Source organism: Symphalangus syndactylus, chromosome 14 (genome assembly GCF_028878055.3).
Source record: "Symphalangus syndactylus isolate Jambi chromosome 14, NHGRI_mSymSyn1-v2.1_pri, whole genome shotgun sequence".
NCBI classification, from domain to species: domain Eukaryota; kingdom Metazoa; phylum Chordata; class Mammalia; order Primates; family Hylobatidae; genus Symphalangus; species Symphalangus syndactylus.
Genome location: NC_072436.2, coordinates 68,086,807 through 68,108,093, shown reverse-complemented (window position 1 = coordinate 68,108,093; position 21,287 = coordinate 68,086,807). Strand labels below are relative to the sequence as shown.

The following is a 21,287-nucleotide window of genomic DNA, read 5'->3' as shown; positions in this document are numbered from 1 at the left end:
CTCCCCAGGGATCCATGCTTGTAACTGTGGCTCCCAGGTAGTTAATTCTTTTATAGCTAAGGGTGCTTCTTTCTTGGTAAACTGAACTATATCCTAGTTGCCTCAATCTGGATCTTTGTTGTCACTCTCTGCTGCCCTCCAGCGGCTACCATTAGAATGCAGTAGTTAGAAATTGGTTCCAGGGCTTTTCCTTGGCCTGTAAGGGTCCTCTAGTAGAAAGCTACACAGTGCGGTTAATGAAGATGAGATTCGTGTTCAGAACCTAGCAGTTTTCATTCAACCAGTACCACTACAACAGGCTCTGATACCACTGCTACGCCCAGGGAAATTCATTGGTAATGACTCTCCTGTCCCTTCTCATAAAGATGTGATTGTCTCAAAAACTTCCAAATTCCATGTTTGTGGATATGCATATTCATGCTGTATGGTAGAGGTTAGGGAGAAACCTTCTGAATTCCTCAGGCTTGGTTTGTTGGGAGAAGCAGAAAGTAGTGCAACGCCTCAGGCTAGTCAGGCAGCAAGGCGTCTCACAGGTTACCTAGGTCCCCTATGATACAGCATGAGAGGATTGACAATGCTGTCTGTGGACTAAGGTAGCAATTGCTAGGTGGCTTACTAAGTTATGCTTGTTAGCTCTTCACTCAAAAGCTGAAATGGAATGGAACCAATGCCTTCAAACTGACTGACTTTGCCGTTGAGGCTATCTAGAGTGATGCTGGCACCATGTCTACATCAAAAGTTACAGTCGTTGTTCTACTGAAGCAGAGGGGTAGGAGAGTTGTCACAGATTAGACTGACAGTTCTGTAAAAGGTCCTTCTAACACCTAATGGAAAGGATGTTCTATTAGGATGGTGCAAAAGTAATTGTGGTTTTTGCCATTAGTTTCAATGGCAAAACCGCAATTACTTTTGCACCAACATAATATACTCTGATGGAACCTCTAAGTAGTAGGGCCCTGCCTCCAGGATGAAGCAGAAAGTGCTGGGCAACCCAGCGTTAGGTTAGACTGTGGCAATATGGGTTGAAAGCAACAATGGAAACTCTTAGCCTGGGAGGCCCACGAGTCAGAAGGCCAAACCTCATTAATTTTTCATGGGGAAATATGTCAAAAGCCTGGTATTTTATCTCCTGCTACCTAAAAGGTTGTCAGAACTGCTCCAAACTGAAGGACCTTCAACTGCTGCTTTTCTTCACATATCTGCCATTTATGATAGTTTAATCTGACGAGGCCCACAGTGCCTGTCATTCATGAGCTAGCATTTCCAGACACACAAACTCTCCAGGGAAGAACCCTCAAAGAGGTCCAGAAGTTACCTTTCTACCACATACAATTGTGCAAAGAACCAACTGTTTGGGGCTTACATTGCTACTAAGTGAGTGTGCTTGCTCTCTGAGGAAAACCACAGTGGAGTTCATCAGCCCTTCCACCTTCCCTTCAAGGACCCCTTCCCCGTTAAAATAAAAACAAGGAGTCTACCTCTCATAAGACTACCATGGTCTTGGTGTGGTTATCATCTACTACGAATACTCCCTCTCCCCTGATTCCTAATCTCCTGAAACAATTCCGTAGGGACTTTTAGGAAGTTAGACCCCTGAGGTGCTAAAATGATTTTCATAGTAAGAGGATAATGAATAGAAAATGGCCTTCCAAACATGCTATGATGCCATTTGGCCCATTAAATTTTGGTCTTTTCCTGGCACTTAAATGACATCTTATATGATTTTCTATACCAAAGAGTTCTGCTCTGTTTGGGTATTATTTCATGAGGTCCTGGTCTGCAAAATATGAACTATTTGTTAAATCAAAAAATGCCGTGAGGTAGAATTTCCAAACGCACTTCCTCCCCAGTTAAGAAGCTGGTATGAAGTGAGACAAAGTCTTGGCAGTTCTAGAGCAGATTCTCCTCCAATCAATTAAGGACATTCTAGCAAATCCCAGAATTTGTTACATATTCCTCCTACTAATTTCCTCTGATGGCTCTAGTTACTAATGTCTCAAGCAAGGGAAGGAGATAGATCTTTTTTGCAGAGACTACTAAAGCATTCCAGAAGCTGAAGACTTTATTCATCTGTGCCCTATCCTTGCATATGCTGATCCAGCCTTTGCTATAAAGTCAAAGGTCTAGCTCAATGGAGCCTATTCTCACGGTGTTCCTTCTTCTATTTTTCACAGAACCATCCCCAGAAGCTGTTAGCTCTCCCCTACCCATAGTTAGGAATAGGAATTATTTCCTGTCAGAGCTTCCTTTGATGCTGGAGGTATCACCTTGAAGGTTACAGGCATCTGTCAAAACAACTTGGGCAATACAATTTTAGCAAAATGACCAGAAAAGTCTGCTTCCAAAAACCAAATGACCATCTTTTGAAGTTGACCATCTTATTTATGTCAGGCTGCTAAACCACAGCTAAAATGTCTTTTCTGAAAGTCTGTGTATCTGCGTACAGCAGAGTTGGCCTTGCCCTAGAGATCTTGCCAGAAAACTTTATAGCTGTTTCCTAAAATGGAACTACAGCATCAATACAAAAAAAAATATATATAGATAAAGTGACATCTCTTGGAGCATCAGGCCATCTGAAGAGAGACTATGGGAAGAAGAGAATGTTATATAAGAATGCAAGCTCCCAGGAGATCGAGACCACGGTGAAACCCCGTCTCTACTAAAAATACAAAAAAAAATTAGCCGGGCGTGGTGGCGGGCGCCTGTAGTCCCAGCTACTCGGAGAGGCTGAGGCAGGAGAATGGCGTGAACCCGGGAGGCGGAGCTTGCAGTGAGCCGAGATTGCGCCACTGCACTCCAGCCTGGGCGACAGAGCAAGACTCCGTCTCAAAAAAAAAAAAAAAAGAATGCAAGCTCCATAAATGTAAGGGCCTATTTTATTCACTGCATTGTATCTACTACCTGGGCTAGGCACAGTGTTGAACAAATGAATGAACATTTCCTGATTAGGGAGGTCTATATCTATATCCAAGTGCTTGCTGTGGCTATATCAAGATATGAAATATGGTCTGCAGGACATGTAGTGGCTCTGTGTCTGCAAAGAGATCTGTGCAGGTGGTCTGATATTACTATATCCTCTTCTAACCACCAAATGCCTTTGGGATATGATGACCCTGGATTTCGTTTCTCATCTGCCCTCCTCATATATACATGCTACTCTATCAGTGGTACAGATAATCTCTTCCAAGATAATGTACTTTATGGCTTAACTCATTCCTTCTAATCCTATTATCCACAACAGTCATAGTAATGACATCTTCTAATTCCATGAGTTATCAAGTTATTTGATTTCTGACTATGGTATAGATGGCTCCCCATTTTACAGGCCATTATTCGAGATCACATACAATCTGAAGGTCAACAGAATATTTCAGCTGAGCACTTGGAGAGTATCTCTACTGACATTACTGGTCCGTACACTTCCCAACTGGAAGGTTTGCAAACAACTGTATTTTCTCTACCAAGAATATCTTTTCATAAAAACTTTCCCCTACTACCTACCCCCACACGTCTCTTCATCAACTGCTCAGTAACTGTTCAGTAAACACTTGGGAAAACTACAGTTCACCTCCCAAAACCCAAGTTATATTCCAGCAAGTTCAGGACCAGTATTAAGTACATGTGGGAAATGGCTTCCTGTTAATAGTTTAATGGTTATAATGAAAAACAGAAGACTGACATCTCTGGCCTTTTGAGATATGGGCCTGCCCCACCCCAGCCCCACCTCCTATGAAGCCTCCTAGTTAGGGGACAGTTTAGACTGGTTACAGTAAAACATTAAAAAATAAATCCTATGGACTACATGTCTTTTTGGTATATTGCTGTATCAGAAAACAAAATCAGCTTTTGATCTAAATGGGTTTTCTACTGAGGCTAAAATGCAAATAATTATTAAAGTTAAGATCTTTTCCTATGAGCCACAGCAGTCAAGCAAAGGGGGAATGTTCCTTCTAGGAACACATAATATTCACTAGACTTGGGCAATTTGATTTGAAAATCAAAATTTTATTGAAGAAGATCATGACAGGATGAGAAGTAGGAGGGGCAGTTCTAAACAGTTAGGTTCTTGAGTTGTTCTCAAGTTTTCATCATGGATGTTAACTAACCGAAGGTATGGGTTTTACCTCTATACCTCTAAAAGGAATAGCAGCAGTATTTGTTCAACATCTCAAAAGAAACATGCAACTATTTCTCTTAGGTCCTATAGTTGTTTTCAAGGCAAGTTAAGTGTCTGCAATGGAAATGCACTGTGTTTACTTTAGATTGTAGATTAGAAACTGGGGAATAACTGGCCTAGAGGGAATATCAACAGCTCAATCTAAAAAAAGCCCTAGATATCTTGGGATGGCTTGCTGTATGAGAGTCGTTGCCAACAAGCTCCATTCACGAGATCTGATGCAATGTCACAACCTAGTTCATTCAGCTTTATAAAAACTTAAGTATATATCAGAAGTAAATAACTGTTGGGGTCAAAGAACAGAAAATAATGGGATGTTACTAAGAAAAGGAACACCCTCAAGCCTTTGGTCAAACATGGAAGGTGAACTATCATAGATTAAATAAATAATGCAAACTATTATCCAAGGAAGTTAAGAAGTACTTACAATGAATGTGAATAACAGAAATGTGAAATGTTTCAGGGTAGGCTGTAAATAGTAGCATTTAATGAGGAGAAGAATAGATAGGACATAAAAGAAGAGGTATATGAGGAAGACAAACAACAAAAAATAATATAAGAAATTAAGAAATGGGGATTTAAAGAGATCAGCCTAATACTTAAAAGAGAAAAGACAGACAGTCTAGATCCTAATTAAACTAATATACAAAACACCCATGTTTTTAAACAAAACTTAAATCTGCTATTTTCTACGCTTTAAATATTTTCTTCTCTTAACAATGCTTGACTTTCAGTGTGACTCTTCACCTTTTCCATGAAATATTCTATAGCTACTCAGGCACACATAGACCTCTCTACTTCACGGCCTCTTTTTGCACTTATAGGTACAAACTTGCTCTTCATTTGCATTGTTTATATATGTCTTATAGCTCAACTAGAGTGTAAATTGGAGTTTATGTCCCCATTTCTTGAATTTGGACTGGCCTTGTGACTAGCTCTAGCCACAAGAATGTGGTAGAACTGATGGTTTGCTAGCTCCAAGTGTAGGCTTCAAGGAGTTTGCGCATTTCCTATTGCTTTCTTGGAACTCTGCCAAGATGCCATGTAAATAAATCTAGGTTAGGTTGTCTTTAGATGAGAGATCACAGAGAGTAGAAAAGAGTAGTCTTAGCTAAAGCATCCTAGACCAGCCAGTCCCTAGCCAATCTAGCAGCAGACCTCAAAGTTTGAGTAAGCCCAGCTGAACCTACCCTAAATTGAGAATCTGTAGAAATCTGAGCTTCATAAGTGGTTCTTGTTTTAAGCCAACATGTTGTGGGGTAATTTATTTTGTAGCAAAAGTCACTGAACTAACTGAAACATACATAATGGCTTCATCCTTCAATGTAGTACTTATCACAGTGTGCCTTATATTAGAATCAGGAATTTGCTGGTCATTCCTTTGCTCCCAGAGGGCACAGATTATACTATATTAATTTATGTATTCCCACAACACTTAGGTTGTGATTTGTACACAGTAGGCACTTAGACTTTGATAAAATAAACTGAAATGAAAATCAAATTCTAGTGTTCATCAGCATTATCTACTTAATGTTTAACCATGGAAGAAAAATATAAGCCATGCCACTGTTTAAAGTAAGTACTGAGAATCTACTATTGGTCCTATATTATAATTCTCAATTATGAACCATTAAAGGTCAGCACTTGGTGTTTACATGCCATTTCAAGATAGCTAATTAAATGAGCCTTTAAGCTACGCTTCTCAAAATTCAGCATTAGTCCAAATTTGGATTTTGATGGAAATATACACATATATTTGATTTTTGCATGAGAAGTCATACTGCAGTCCTACATCTATGAACTTACAAAGATAGAAAACACAAAGTGCTAAAGAAGGGGATTTTGATTTGTACTATCTAATTCACAATATTATTAATAGTAGGTTTTCCAAAATCAGAAATCTGACAAATGAGGTTTAACTTATTTGTACTTTAACTCTGAAGTGCCACACAAAAGTAAAATACCATGAAAGCTTGTATATTCAAAATGTCATTTCTCTTTCTCTTAAGAAGTAGAAAAGTGAGACTAGGACAAGCAAAAAAGGATGAATAGTTTTGCTATCCGCATCTAATTTGCTTCCTAATGAAATTCTGTAACTTTTAAATGACACTGTTATTATAGTCTATACAAAGATGATTTCATCAAATATTCCATGTTTTGAATATTTTAAAATTATTCATTCAATTGATGCTTTCTGAACCTCTCTAAAGCAAGACACTGTGAAAGAATGCTCAGAATACACATATAAAACAGTGAGGCAAATACACTCAATGACGGTAAAAGAATATCCTTGCTGCACTGCACTGGGGGCAGATCCTCTTCTTACATGAATGTGTACCCTATAATTTACCTTAACTTGGGCTTCCTATTTAATATTTTTATCTTTGGCTTATTAAGGGCATAATGATTAATTCAGTTAAGCTAGATAACTGACTCAGGAGGTCAGTTATAGGTTTAGATAGGTCATTATATAATGAAAAAAAAATCTGTGTTCTTAATAATATGTCTGAAAGAAAAACACAGACCAGTGAGAGTAGTACTCAGTTTTGGTCCATAAAATCAACCCTGTAAGGACTAGATGAGAAATAGGTAACAATGTGACACGTGAAAAAGACTCAAATACTAGCAAATAGGAAGCTCAATAAATGAGGACTAGGAAGCCCATTCCTCTAATTGGGGATGCCCAAATAAAAATATAAAGATTTAAAGGGTTAAGGTTAAGTGAGACAGATTTTAGCCAACTTAAGAAATATCTTTCTAGTAATCATATTGTCCTAAGGTGGAACTTGCTGCTTTGGGGTAATGGATCCTCCTCAAGGAAGACATTCAATCAAAGTCTGGGGTGCTGTACAGTGATTAAAGTATAAAGCCAAATGTTATACTACATAATTTTAAAGATTAGCCTCCAATCCCAAAATTCAAAAATTCTATTTTAGAAGCCTAAATGTTTAAGAAAACATAGTCCCAGATTTTCTGTTTAGAGTTTGAACATCTCTGTAGTTCAGAAGCCTCCTTTTAAAATGATGCTCACTTTAAATAAGTTCTGAGAATGACTAAGACGAACTGCAAAGAGAGAAATATTTTCAGCACAGGATGTGGAGAGATCATTTTTTTCACAATGACTCAACCTACCTGAGGTCTACTAACAATGAGCTACAGACCAAGAACTAAAGAAGTTTTTCAAACAATCTAGGTTAGAAAAATTATCCCTTTAAGCTGCTTCAGTAGAGACAGGTATAAGTAGAAATTAGGTGACAGATTGAATAGAAAGAGGCATACTCTTTCATTACCAGTAAAATTTTGGATTTTGGGTTTCTACTATTAAAACATTATAAAAGCAACTCCGGGAGGAGAAATGTAATAGGAACTTAAGCATAAATGACAGTGCTCACTGAGAGCTTACAAGTACTTGCACATTCATTCCCGACGCTGATCCACCTTATTTTGGCTGTGCTTTCTAACTTACTCCCTTAGTTAACATTTTCTGTGAACACTAGTTCCTTTCCATAGGGACCAAAACCACAAACTAGAGAGAATAACCATGCTTCCTTCTCATGAATAGTGAGAACGGAAACATTTTTTCTTGGATGTGTTTCTCCAATGAAATTCAATTTCTGCTTTCCAAGAAAAGCCAATTGGGTTAGAAGTTTCTGAGAAGAAACAGGAGGGTGGGAGGGAATCCAACAGATATCACTCCACAAACCCTAAACCAAAATCCCAATCTTTCAATCTTACATCAGTCAAGGGATTAAAACCTGAATGTCTCAGTTGAGTTGCTAAATCTACAGGTGGAAGGTCTTAAGTGTGAGAAGAGATTGTTCCATTTGTGATCATGCTGGTGAATCCTTAATGTGCAAGAGAACCCCCACCATGGCCCCCAAATATTAAGTTGACACACATTTCTCGGACACAGCCTGAATCCTCAAACTTTGGCAGGTCTATAGACACGCAATTTTCTGTTTTCTGCTTAACAGTGATTTCCAGAATTGTCATCAGATGACAGATTACACCACCCATCTACAAGGATTCAGGGGTAGCTCAGGCCATCCATTATGGGTTAAAAGCTGTTCCAGCAAGAAACGAATCACAGTGGTAAGGAACTACCGATACAAGGGGTCCTGCAGCTTTAAGAAATACCCCGGGCATCTAAAAGTTTTCAGAATGCAAACTATGTCAGCTCTGAAAACAAGAGGCACTGCATCATTATGGCAGGAGAAACAAAGCCAGCCCCCTTTTTTAAACAGACAAAAAAAAGATTGTTTTAATAGGGAAGAAGCATCAGTCATTGATTCTTACTTCATTCACACTTTCTATCCAACCCCATCCATCTTAAGAGTGGAGAGATGACAGAGCCCAGTTAACTCTCCCCCTCACTGGGCTCCCGCCCACCCTGTTCCCTATATCCAAACCACCAAGGCCTACCAACCCACCCAGTTCAATCTGCAAGAAACAGTCCTATAGAATGACTGGTTCTATCTAATGGGCTTGCCAAAGCTCAGGAATGCCCAAGTATCAGCTTTCATCACATTACTTTAATAGGGTTAGCATCACTGGTCCAGGGCTTTTCTAATCATCTTCAAAAACGACCACTTAGTTACCCATGGCTGACAACATTCTACAAAGGAGGAGGCGGGAAGACTTAAGGCAGCAGGAAAAAGTCAACAAACCAACCAATAATCCAGAATGTAAAATATTTCATTTTTCTTAAATGCTGCTGGCCACATTATCTACAAACAAAACTTCTCCAAGCAGGCAGTCTCCGCATCAGTGCACCTGCTTAGCATTGGTTTGCTGAGTTATCTTTTTGCTATGTCTGCAAAAGCCAACAACAGCACAATGGGTCGCATCACTTGAGGGTCACTTGAGTCCCTCTACTCTGGGTCCCTCCTCCCACCCCCGCCTTCCCTTCTACCCACAAAACCTTTAACTCCACCATAGCTAAGGATCCCAGATAGCTAAATAAAAGAGGTGGCCTCAAATACAAGGAAAACCCTTAGGTCTCCAATGTGAATCGCCAACGCCAATCCCCCTCCCTTCCCCTTTTCCTTAAGACCTGATGGTCTTCAGTCACACATCTTAAAAGAAAAACAAAAAACAAAAACACAAAGACTTACTTGTCTCAAGTCGATGAAGGCCAACTGCAGCGTGTCCTCCTGGAACCCAGGCACCGGGCCGGATCTGGCAAACTCTGTGGGAAAGAAAAGAGGATAAAAAGCGCCTTTAACTAACCATGGACAGGGAGATTGGCAGACGGATGACAGGGAAGACAAGAGAAGCTGGGGGAGAGGAGGACCAAGCTTCTAAGGAGTCATGTCTCTCTCCCTTCAGCTTCTTTGTTTGCCCTTCAAAATTCGTGTCATCAAAACACCATTAATTCCAGCATCCTGACAGCAAGGAAACTGTACTAATTCGACCTGAAATTTATTCCCATGAGCTGCGCTGGGCTTCAGAGTATTTGTTTTGTGAATGGACAAACAACTTGCAAAGGAGGAGGGAGTGGGGGAGAGAAAAAACTTTTTCCTCTCAACACAATAAAATCTTCAGCTGTGAAACTCTTTTCAGTTCCGAAAGCTATTTATATTTTAGATCACTGAAGGAATTTTCTAATTTCACGCTTGTCACCTCATTCCCCAAGCATTTATCAAAAAATATTCCCTGCCACATCATTAATTATTCCCTCACTGATTATTTGTATTATCTCATGACTGCGTTATTGCCAACACACACACACACACACACACACACACACACACACACACACACCCCAGAAGCAGAGGCTATCCCAGTCCATGGCTTGGCTTTTGAGCAAAGGAATATTTACAGATATGAAAAGGTCCATCTGAATAAACCTCACTGCAAAACTTAGGGAACATTTGCACATGTCTGTCCTTCTAGCATATTCTTTATCCTTGACTTCTACTTCCATTCCACTCTCAAAAATTCTTTCTTCTCCTTTCTCTACCCCAATTCAATCTTAGCCTGAAGAGATTACATGAATACTATTTGCAATTTACAGTGGCGCCTTGGGTACATGCTCAGTTTATGACTCTGGCTTCTATGTCGTTAACAAGAAGATGGCTGTACAGGGATATAGGGAGAAAAACTAGTAACAGTTAAGAATGTCAAATTTTATTGTCCCTGAGCCCTGCTTATTATGAAATCAAAAGGTCTTAAGTTCCCTATACACAAACACACCAAATTCAAAAGTTGGACAGTTAGACTATTCTTCAATTCTTTCTATGAAGCCCATAGCCAATCTCCTATTTACCTCAAAAACAACTCAAGTGTCTGTTCAAAGCAAATATGAAAAGGAACGTTTTCCTTCAAATTATACTTCTATCCAGTACTGAATTTAAGAAACTATACAGAGTTGGTATCATATTCTTCTTTTGCAATCAATAAAATCTATCAAGATATTTGCATATATGTCTAGAAAATTACTTCCAACAACTAGTGGCTGAATAGATCCAAATGGTAATTTGTTGAACAAGGGTAGGAACTTCTGTTCTTTAAAAATATTTTCCATTTGGGGGCTTCTCAGACATAGCATTTCATAAAACACTTGCCCCACTTTTAAAAATAATGCTAACAACTTAGTTTGCAGGAATTATGAGAACATTATACAAAATGAAATTTAAAGCAATTTATTAAACTAATTAAAATATAGCACAGATGTATTAAACAACAATATACACAATTCTTATTTTGACATTTAAAATAAAAAATGCCTCATTTTTCATTTTAATGAGATAAAGTATATGGCATGCTTGGCAGTACTAAAGTTTCTATTTGCTTTGAGAAGAAAATTCAAATGCCATATATAAATTAATTCTATCATATATTGCCCAAGTGATAAAATTTTTTTAAAAGAGTAAAATTCTGGCCAGGCGCAATGGCCCATGCCTGTAATCCCAGCACTTTGGGAGGCCGAGATGAGTGAATCACCTGAGATCAGGAGTTTGCGACCAGCCTGACTAACGTGGGGAAATCCCATCTCTACTAAATACAAACAGATTAGCTGGGCATGGTGACACATGCCTGTCATCTGAGCTACTTGGGAGGCTGATACAGGAGAATCACTTGTACCTGGGAGGCGGAGGTTGCAGTGAGCCAAGATCGCATCATTGCACTCCAGCCTGGGCAACAAGAACGAAACTCAGTCTCAAAAAAAAAAAAAAAAAGTAAAATTCTAAAACTGTATGAAGATTTTATGAAGGCCATGTTAATAAAAAGCTTGATATAATCCATTGTTTATATCTACAATAGCCAATATCTGTGATAACCTTGTATACAGGAGCTATTCAAGTTAAATGTACAATTTTCCTATACTATGCTCCTGTTAATAGCAATTCTTTGAATTACAGCCACAGCTATTCTTTTTGACTACTTAGATTGTTAGGTGGTCAGCTAAAATTAGCTTCCCATCCTTGATGGTTTCTTCCAAGGATGATGGATTATCACACTTGGCATTGCATAACTCAAGTCTATGCTGTATCACTTGAAGCATCTGAAGACTTCTCTGTCAGTACAAACCCTACTTGTGTCAAAATAGCAGCAACTATCAAGATGTTCTGCCATCCTATATATGTCAAACTCAACAGAATCACCTGTCTGAATGCTTGGGAGCTGGCTACACATTCTTGAATCTCCTTATTGGGCATGCTCCCTGGGGCTAATAGATTAAGCTGATGAAACAACTTAGGAATCTGGATGTGATACATATTTAGTTCTCAGAGTCACTTTATAGACCTCATTTTTATGACACACTGAATCTTCCAGGTTCCCAAAGGATATAATGGCCTTTTAGGTTTGATTGCCCCTTTTATAAATCAAGGAATCAAAGAATGACAGTTGCATCAGGTATGACAAAGTAAAGAAATTAATTTTCACATATAGTTTATGGAAATGTTTAATGACTATATATTCAACTTCATATTTGTATTTTTTCTCATTGCTTTATGTATATAATTCTTGTCTTCCCACATAGATAGCAAACTCCTTAGGGACAAAGACCATTTCACAAAACCGAACATCCACTCAAAGTAGTAGATGTCCAACCAATATTGTGTTTTAATTAAATAAGTTACACAAATAGCAAGATTCATTGGCCACATGTACTCTTCACTGCCAGTGAAAATCTCTGGATTGCAAAGGGTCTTTAATCTGAGTATCAATAAACAGGCTTTAGGAATTCATGAGCTCCCTAAAATTACATGCACATTGTTAAGGGGATGGGCTTTGGAGCAATAAAAATCAGAATTTGAGCCCCAGCCTTCCACCTGGTAGCTCTATGGGCTTATACAATTTTCTTAACCTCTTTACACTTCGATATCTTTATCTCAAAAAATGAGGATAATAGAGCATTCCTTACAGTGCTGCTATGAGGATTAAACAGAATAACACATGTAAAGCAGTTGGCAGAGTGCCTAGCATATCATAATTATCATTATAATTAGTTTTTTAGTGTAAATACGAATTTCTCTGCAAAGAAGGTTCATAGAATAGACTGAATTCTCAGAGGGCTGGTAGCTCAAAAAAGGTTAAGAAACACTGTTCTATATCAAGAACAAAACATAAGAAAAAATTCGGCTATGCCTCAGTGATGAGTTAGTGAGTTGGCATTGCAAATTTATTTATAGGCACTATTTAATTACTTCATTTAAAGGAAATTGATATTAACTACTAGTGTTTTAGCTACAGCATAGTAATTTTCATTAGTATTGTTTTAAAAATTTAATAAATGTATAAAATAGGTATTTTGTAATTTTGTGACTCAATATGCCTTCAGAAATATGACTAACTTTTTAAATATATTTTAAAATGTTAATAGCATTAGAAAGTGTGAATATTTTTTAAAATACAGGAGAATCTGTATACAGTCTAATTTCAACTATATAAAATATAATATGCACAGAAAACATGATAGTAAGCACTCACTTCATAATGTCACCCAAGGCTGCTACAGAAAGGAAGGTTATGAGGGTGGTTTTTTTCCTTCTTTATATTTTATAAACTTTAAAATAAATACAGACCACTTTTATAACCTGAGAGAAGGAAATGGAAGAACACACCCATACACATACACATACACATACACATACACATACACATACACATACACATACACATACACATACACATACACATTATGTAGTGGAGCTCATATTGCAGTACTTTCCCTAGTAACAAGAGATATAATTTGTTCAAGATTTAGCATTATTGGAAACTAGGATTGGTCTGTAAACCCAAATTCTCAGATGCTGCTTGATAGAAAGAAAAGAGGAAAACTACCACATGAGAGAGGGGCAAGAGGCTCCCAGTCTCTTGTAATATGCTGATGCATCCACAAATTGATTATATGTACACACAAGAAGCCTCTCTTTTAGAGCTGTTTATTAAAATTGTCCTTCTTTGACATAATAAAAAGGGGAAATACATGCAATTTTGGCCAAGCAGAACCAATGGATACATAGGTCACAATGGAAACTCCCTTTCTGGACTTATCTTTGCAATCCAGAATTTTTAGTAGGTTTTCAGTATCTAAGTGATCCAAGCCGGCACCAGAGATTCTGAAGCATTGGCAAGGAAATCAAGGTACTTGCTTCACTCAGTGCAGAATCAAACACTACCTTTGACCAATTCCTGTTACTGGGAGACTGAATCAAAGTTCAGTGAGACTATCAACGTGGCTTCTTCTTGGGAAACTTGTTCAGGACAGGAGAGCCTCTGACAGGTACCAACCCATTCTCCGGAAAGCTTGGCTCTTCCCAGCAGTTCAGCCCTGCCCCTGTCCAATCATGCATGGTAGAAACTCACAGAATCAAAGCTGGTATCAGGACCTAACTCCAAGATACCATTTGAAAATGTGCAAAATCTTTCAATGAGGAAACTGCCAATTCATTTGAAATTTATGAAGGAAACATTTTCACTTAAAAAAATTAAAAGGAGGTATACAAAATTGCAGGAAAGAAGGCATATTGTCAGTAAATGTATCAGAGGAGAAAGAAAACCACTAATATACTTTACTTGCCAAATATCTAACTCTTCACATTCTCATACACACAAAAATATATGATATGGTAATTATTTTAAAAAACTATTAATTTTTCAAAAATATGCTATAATTTTATATTTCTAATAATCTTCACATTATAATGAAGTTACCAGAGGGGAAAAAGGAAGGATGCCACCCATTTCAAAATGCTTTCTAGACTTCTTGAAGGCTGATCTTAAAATTAACAAATTCTGTCACTTAGTCGACGGGAAAGAAAAAAATTAACTTTAATTTGGTACGTTCACACTTGGCTGAAGAAAGCAACATATATAAAGGAGCACAGAACACTAAATTAGGATAAAATGGTAGAGTGAGAGTTAGGAGGGGCCTTGAGAAGTCAAAATAACTGAATTAGTCTATAATCTATCTACGTATATAGGACATTTGGGAGTTTATCAAAAGAAGGCTATGAGAAAAAATATAAAGCTAATTTTTCTAAATCTTTGCAAAATGCCATAGAACAGGAAGAGCTTTCAAAGGAAGATGAACAAGGAAAAATGTATTTCAGAAAAGCAAAACTAGCACAATGTCTGGCAAGTATGTAAAATAGCAATTTTGGGAGAAAAAATAACTTGTTCAAATAAGAGGAAGGTGAAAAAACAATCTGCAAAATGTTAACAAGAGGGTCCTAGATAACATCGGTATAGTATTGTTTCCAGTAAACTTCCAGTTTAGACAATGGACACAATAGCATCACCTGCTCTTGCTGAATGGATTAGGGATTGGTTTTGGCCAAAATGCCAGATAAGTAGGGAAAAAAAGCATAAAATCCTAAGCTATACGGGTACTTGTTTATAACTTAAGATCATATTAGGTCACATGTGCTTTTTCGTGGGAATGAAAAAATAGGAGCTGTTGTTGCTGTATTAACATAACGGTTTCCTGGTATCTGGCTCCCTGGAGCAACAGATGAAGGGTGTGCTAGACTATGAAGTGTCTAGGGAAGCCAAGCCTTCTTGCATCACATCACAGTGGTTCCACTAAGCTAATTACAGACAGGAGTTGATGTACTCCACAGGGAATCCAATTCAGATCCTACTGGTCAGAGAAAGGACGGCCAGAACATAAGGAAGTAAGAACAAAGGGAGAACAATGTCAAGGATAGAGAAGAGGAGGAGGAGGTGGAGGTGGAAGGGAAAAGCTCCTTGGAGATTCATCTGAGTATACTTGTCTAAGTGTGCTTGTATGGACATGTAATCATACAAAAGAGATACCATTAATTATCTAGGGTATGACTGTACGATGTAAATTATTCTTTGCCTTTTTGTATTTTAAATATGAAACTCACTAGATCTCCAACTTCGAGAAAGACAAGGGGCTGTAGGACATTGTGCCCGTAATGAACAATACTGTATTGTATACCTAAACATTTAAAAGGGTAGATTTCATATATGTGTTCTTACCACAATTTTAAAAAGAATAATATCCACAAATCATGTCTGACAAAGGACTTGTATCCAGAACATGTAATAAATTACTACAATAGACTCGTGTTAGCCTTAAGGACACAATACACTGAAAATGAAAGGATGAAGAAAGACATTCTATGGTAATGATAATTAAAAGTCTTGTCTTATATCAGACAAAATACACACTTTTTGGTAAAAATCTGTCACAAAAGACAAAGAAGGTAACTATATAATGATAAAGGAATCAATTCATCAGGAGGATATGGACCTAACATTGGAACACTTAATATATTAAGCAAATATTAACAGAGCAGAAAGGAGAAATGCAGCAATACAATGACAGGGGTCTTCAATACCACATTTTTAACAGTGGATAGATCATCCAGACAGAAAAGCAATAAGAAAACATCAGACTTGAACAACACTATAGACCAAATGAACCTACCAAATATATAAGAACATTCCACCCAACAGTAGTAGAATATATATTTTTCTCAAGTGCTCAGAGAACATTCTACAGGATAGGTCATATGTTGAGTCACAAAACATGTCTTAACAAATTTAACATGATTGTAATCAACTTAAGTAACTTTTCTGAGCATAATGGTACATAAAACCAAAAATCAATAATAAGAATTTATAAAAACTCAGAAATATGTGGAAATTAAACAACACACTTCTAAATAACCAATGGGTCAAATAAGAAATTAAAAAGGGAATAAAAAATATATTAAGACAAGTAAAAACAAACACAATATATCAAAACTTACGGGATGCATAAAAAGCAATTTTAAGAGGGAAGTTTATTCTTATTAGAATTTATTAGGTATCAGAATTATTAGATATTTATTAATACCTACATTAAGGAAAATAAAAGTTCTCAAAAAACCTAAATTCACACATCAAGGAACTACGAAAAGAACAAACTAAGCACAAAATTAGAAATGATAAAGATCAGAGCATAATAAATGAAATAGAGACTAGAAAAAAATAGAAAAGAATAAAACTAAGAGTTAGCTTTCTTGAAAAGATAAACAAAGTTGACAAGCCCTTAGCTTGAGCAAAGGACCTAAACAGACATTTTTCCAAAAAAGACATACAAATGACTATCAGGTATATGAAATAGTGCTCAAAATCACAAGTCATCAGAAAGATGCAAATCAAACCACAATAAGATAAAACTACCCTACAACTTGTTAGGATGGCTATCATCAAAAATACAAGATATAACGAATGTTAGTGAGGGTGTGGACAAAAAGAAACCCTTGTATACTGTTATTGGGAATGTAAATAAATACAGCCATTTTGGTAAAGAGAATGGAGGTTACTCAGAATATTAAAATGAGTCAGGTGTGGTTGCTTCTGTCTGTCATCCCAGCTACTCAGAATGCTGAGGTGGGAGGATTGCTTGAGGCTAAGACCAGCCTGGGCAATATAGAGAGACACCGTGTCTCTGAAAATATCAACAACAACAGCAACAACAACAAAAACCCAAAAACAGAAAACAATGAAAAGAAAAATAATTAAAACTATAGTCACCGTATGATCCAGTAATCCCACTTCTGGGTATATAGCCAAAGGAAATGAAATCAGTATCTCAAAGAGATATCTGCACTCCCATGTTCACTAGAGCATTCATATTCATATTCATATTAGCCATGAAAGCAACTTAAGTACTCATTACTGGTCAATGGAGAAAGAAAATGTTGTATATATACAATGGAATACTATTAAGCCTAGTGTGGGGATCTTTTACCTCCTTGGTTAATTTCTAAATATTAAATTTTAGATTAATAATTTTTCTAATGTATTATTCTCTTAAATAAAAAAAACCAAAAAGAAGGCTGGGTGTGGTGGCTCACTTCTGTAATCCCAGAACTTTGGGAGGCCAAGGTGGGTGGATCACTTGAGGCCAGGAGTTCAAGACCAGCCTGGCCAACATGGTGAAAACCCATCTCTACTAAAAATACAAAAAGTTAGCCGGGCATGGTGACACACACCTCTAGTTCCAGCTGCTTGGGAGGCTGAGGCACAAGAATTGCTTGAACCCAGGAGGTGGAGGCTGCAGTGAGCCAAGATCGAGCCATTGCATTCCAGCCTGGGCAACAGAGTGAGACTATCTCAAAATAAACAAACAAACAAACAAAACAAAAAGAAGTTGCCAACCATTGTGATAATAATACTAGCTTTTATAATTGCCCATGTATGTACCTTGATTGAAATCTTCATTTATTCATATGGCTTCAAGTGACTGTCTAGTACACTTCCATTTCACTTTGTAGGATTCCCTTGAGCATTTATTGCAGGGTAGGTCTAGTAGGAAAGAAGTTCCTTAGCTTCTATTTATCTGGTAGTGTCTTAATTTCTCCCTCACTTGAAGGATAATTTTTTTCAGATATGTATATAAAATTACAGATATGTATATAAAACTATATGTATAAAATTACATATACATATCTGGAAAAACACATATTGATAGTTTTTTCTTCTAATACTTTGAATATATTGACTTACTGTGTCTGGCCTCCAAAGTTTGTAATTAAAAAAATCTGCAAATCTTATTAAGGATCTTTTGTATGTAATGAGTCTTGTAGCACCAAGACAGAAATACTTATGAAGAGTCTTGTAAGATCCTTCAGTTCATTTTAATTGGAGTTCTTCTGGCATGTTTATATTCGTATCTTTCAGGAAATTTAGAAAATTTTCAGTCATTATTTCTTGATTATTCTCTCTACCCATTTCTCTCTCCTCCTCGGGGACTTCCAAATGGCTAGATTGGCCCATTTGATGGGTCTCACATGTCCCTTAGGTTCTGTTTACTTTTTTCAATCATCTTTCTTTCTATTCCTTACTCAATAATCTCCATTGTCTTATCTTCTCATTCATTGATTCTTTTTTATTTCTGCTCAAATCTGCCTTTGAATCCCTTTAGTCCAATTTTCATTTGTTATTGTACTTTTCAGCTCCAAAATTTCTTTTTTGTTTCCTTTTTAGGTTTTCTATCTCTTTATTGCTATTTCTATTTTCCTCATACATCATTTCCATGAATTTCTTCACATCTTTCTTTAGTTCTTTGAACATCTTTAAGAGAGTTGTTTTAAAGTCTTTGTCTAGTAGATCCACCATCAGATCTTTTCCAGGAGCAGCTTCTGTTGATTTACTTTTTTTTTTTGCTTTGCATGGGCAATACTTTCCTGTTTCTTTGTATTCCTTGTGATTTTTAATTGAAAACTGGACATTTGAATCTAATAATGTGGCAACTTTGGAAAAAAAATTCTTCCCCTTCTCTAGGACTTGCTGTTTTTTGTTACTGTTTTTGTTGATTGTTATAGACCATGTCTATGGCAAGGATCAGCCTGATACGTAAACTGAGGTCCTCTCACATCTTTTCTGGGCAGGTGCCTTTCTCTGGACCTCTACAGTTAGTTTCTAATTTTCTCCAGTTATGCAGTTGCTTTTGAATGTCCTAGTCTTTAATGTTTGGCTCCCAAATGGGGAAAAAGAAAAAAAAAATGAAGAGAAGTAGGGGGAAAAAAAGCACGAGCCCTTTAAATCTCCTGACATCACTTTAGCCAGAGGAGCAAGAGCAAACAACAATCCTGGGAAAACAAAAAATAATGGTCGCCGATCTCCATCTGAACCTCTGTGATTAGAAGCAGCATTCAGCAATCAGAAGACAATTGCCCAATATTTGGAGGACAAGGTCACTTTTGCCCACTCTGGCTCCCACAAGTTGTGGGTAAGCTGCTTTGGGAACATATGCACAATTGCCTGCCATGGGATTGGGGTTGAGGATGGGTAGCTATTAGTGTACTAAGAAATACAATTGATAAAAGTTAACCACACTTTAATGTCCAAGCCTTTCCCTGGAAGTTGCAAGCTTTTTATAGACTCTGCAGTTCCAAAATAGTTACATCAGACAAATTCTGTCAGTGTAATTATTGTCTAGGTGGGAAAACTGATTCCTGGTACTTCTATTTCTCCTAGACATACTCTTACCATCAACCCAGTAACTGCATTGCTTGGTATTACTCAAATGAGTTGAAAATTTATGTCCACATAGGAATCTGGGAATGGATGTTTAGAGCAGCTGTATTTATAATTCCCAAATCTGGAAGCAACCAAGATGTCCTTTAGTAGGTGAATGGATAAATAAATGGTGTTATTTCCAGACAAGGAATATTATTTAGTACTAAAAAGAAATGGGCTATCAAGTTATGAAAAAACATAAAAGAACCTAAAATGCATATTACTAAATGACAAAAGTCAATCAAAAAAGCTACATATTATATGATTCCAACTATATGACATTCTAGATAAGGGAAAATTATGGAGACAGTAAAGGATCAGAGCTTGCTAGGGGACAGAAGAAATGGAGGGATGAATAGGTATAAAACAGATGATTTTTTAGGACCATGAAACTATTCTCTATAAAATTACAATGGCAGATTCATGTTACTATACATTTGTCCAAACCAATAGAATGTACAACACGAAGAGTGAACCCTAATGTAAAGTATAGACTTTGGGTAATAGGGATGTGTCACTGTAGGTTCACTATTATAACAAACGTGCCACTCTCGTGCAGGGTGTTGATAGTAGAGGAGGCTATACATGTGGTAGAGCAGGGAGTATACTGGAACTCTGTACTTTCCACCCAATTTTGCTGAGAACCTAAAACTGTTCTAAAAATTAAAGTCTGCTAAAAAAATTATTTATAAAAAGGGCAGAGGAAAGTGAAGGCCAACTCTAACATATTCTCAAAAGTTTTTTTTTTTTTTGTAGGAAATGTGATTAAAATTGATAATAATGAAGTCTAATAGCAAATGTCGGACCAGTACTCCAAATGTATTTATAAATTTTTTCTAAAGTTCAATTCTCCTATCTTCTTACAATTGAGAACTAAGACAGATAGACATGGCTTTTTAATTAAATAAGGAATTAATCTCCCATAAATGAGAAGATAGCCACAAGCACGAAGAGTCCTTCCTGCTGCTGCCAAATAAATAGGCAGATCAATCTCCATCTGGCTGTACCATGTGCATTGAGAAGAAATGAGGATCTAGGCACTTGCAGTGAGTGACTAATGTTAATGACAACATATATTTACCTGGAGAGAGGCATTGTTTTAAGAGGAATAAACCTAGAAAACTGGAGAAGCTTATTTCTATGTCTGGCCTAACATATAAGAATAATCAGTAAATAAGGAAATTAGTGGGTTGAATCTCAAAAGGTAAACTAAAAAACAATTTCATTTCAAGATTTAAAAAAACAAAGATGATTATCATTTTCTACCAGTTCATGGAGTCCATGGGCACTGGGGGCCTTTACAAAAATGAAGTACTGCTTTTCATCTAAGGAAATATTCTAAATGATGGATATGACTATTTTAGCTATATTCACTGAATTAAACCAGTAATTTTTGCAATGTGTGGTTCCTTATAAAGGAGGAAGAGTTAAGGAAAGTAAAGAATATAACAAATGGCAGAACAATAGCAGGCTATATGGCATTGGATTTTTCCTTAGTATTCCATAGACAAATAATAGCCAAGGATAACAAAGATGTTCTAGGATTTCAGCCTACAATCTTGGGATCCCAAGATGAAAGGAGTATTTGTAATTGCTGAAGACTTTTATATTAATAGAT

General features: G+C 37.0%; 1 protein-coding gene across 7 annotated transcripts in view; it reads right to left on the bottom strand.

Moving 5' to 3' along the window:
* EXOC6B (exocyst complex component 6B) overlaps positions 1–21,287 on the bottom strand; it is a 676,922-nt gene that overhangs the window by 163,339 nt on the left and 492,296 nt on the right. For all 7 annotated transcript variants that reach the window (XM_055243157.2, XM_055243158.2, XM_055243160.2 and 4 more), the window contains one exon: positions 9,292–9,365. In XM_055243157.2, coding sequence (XP_055099132.1) covers positions 9,292–9,365 — 74 coding nt within the window. The remainder of the gene's footprint in view (positions 1–9,291; positions 9,366–21,287) is intronic.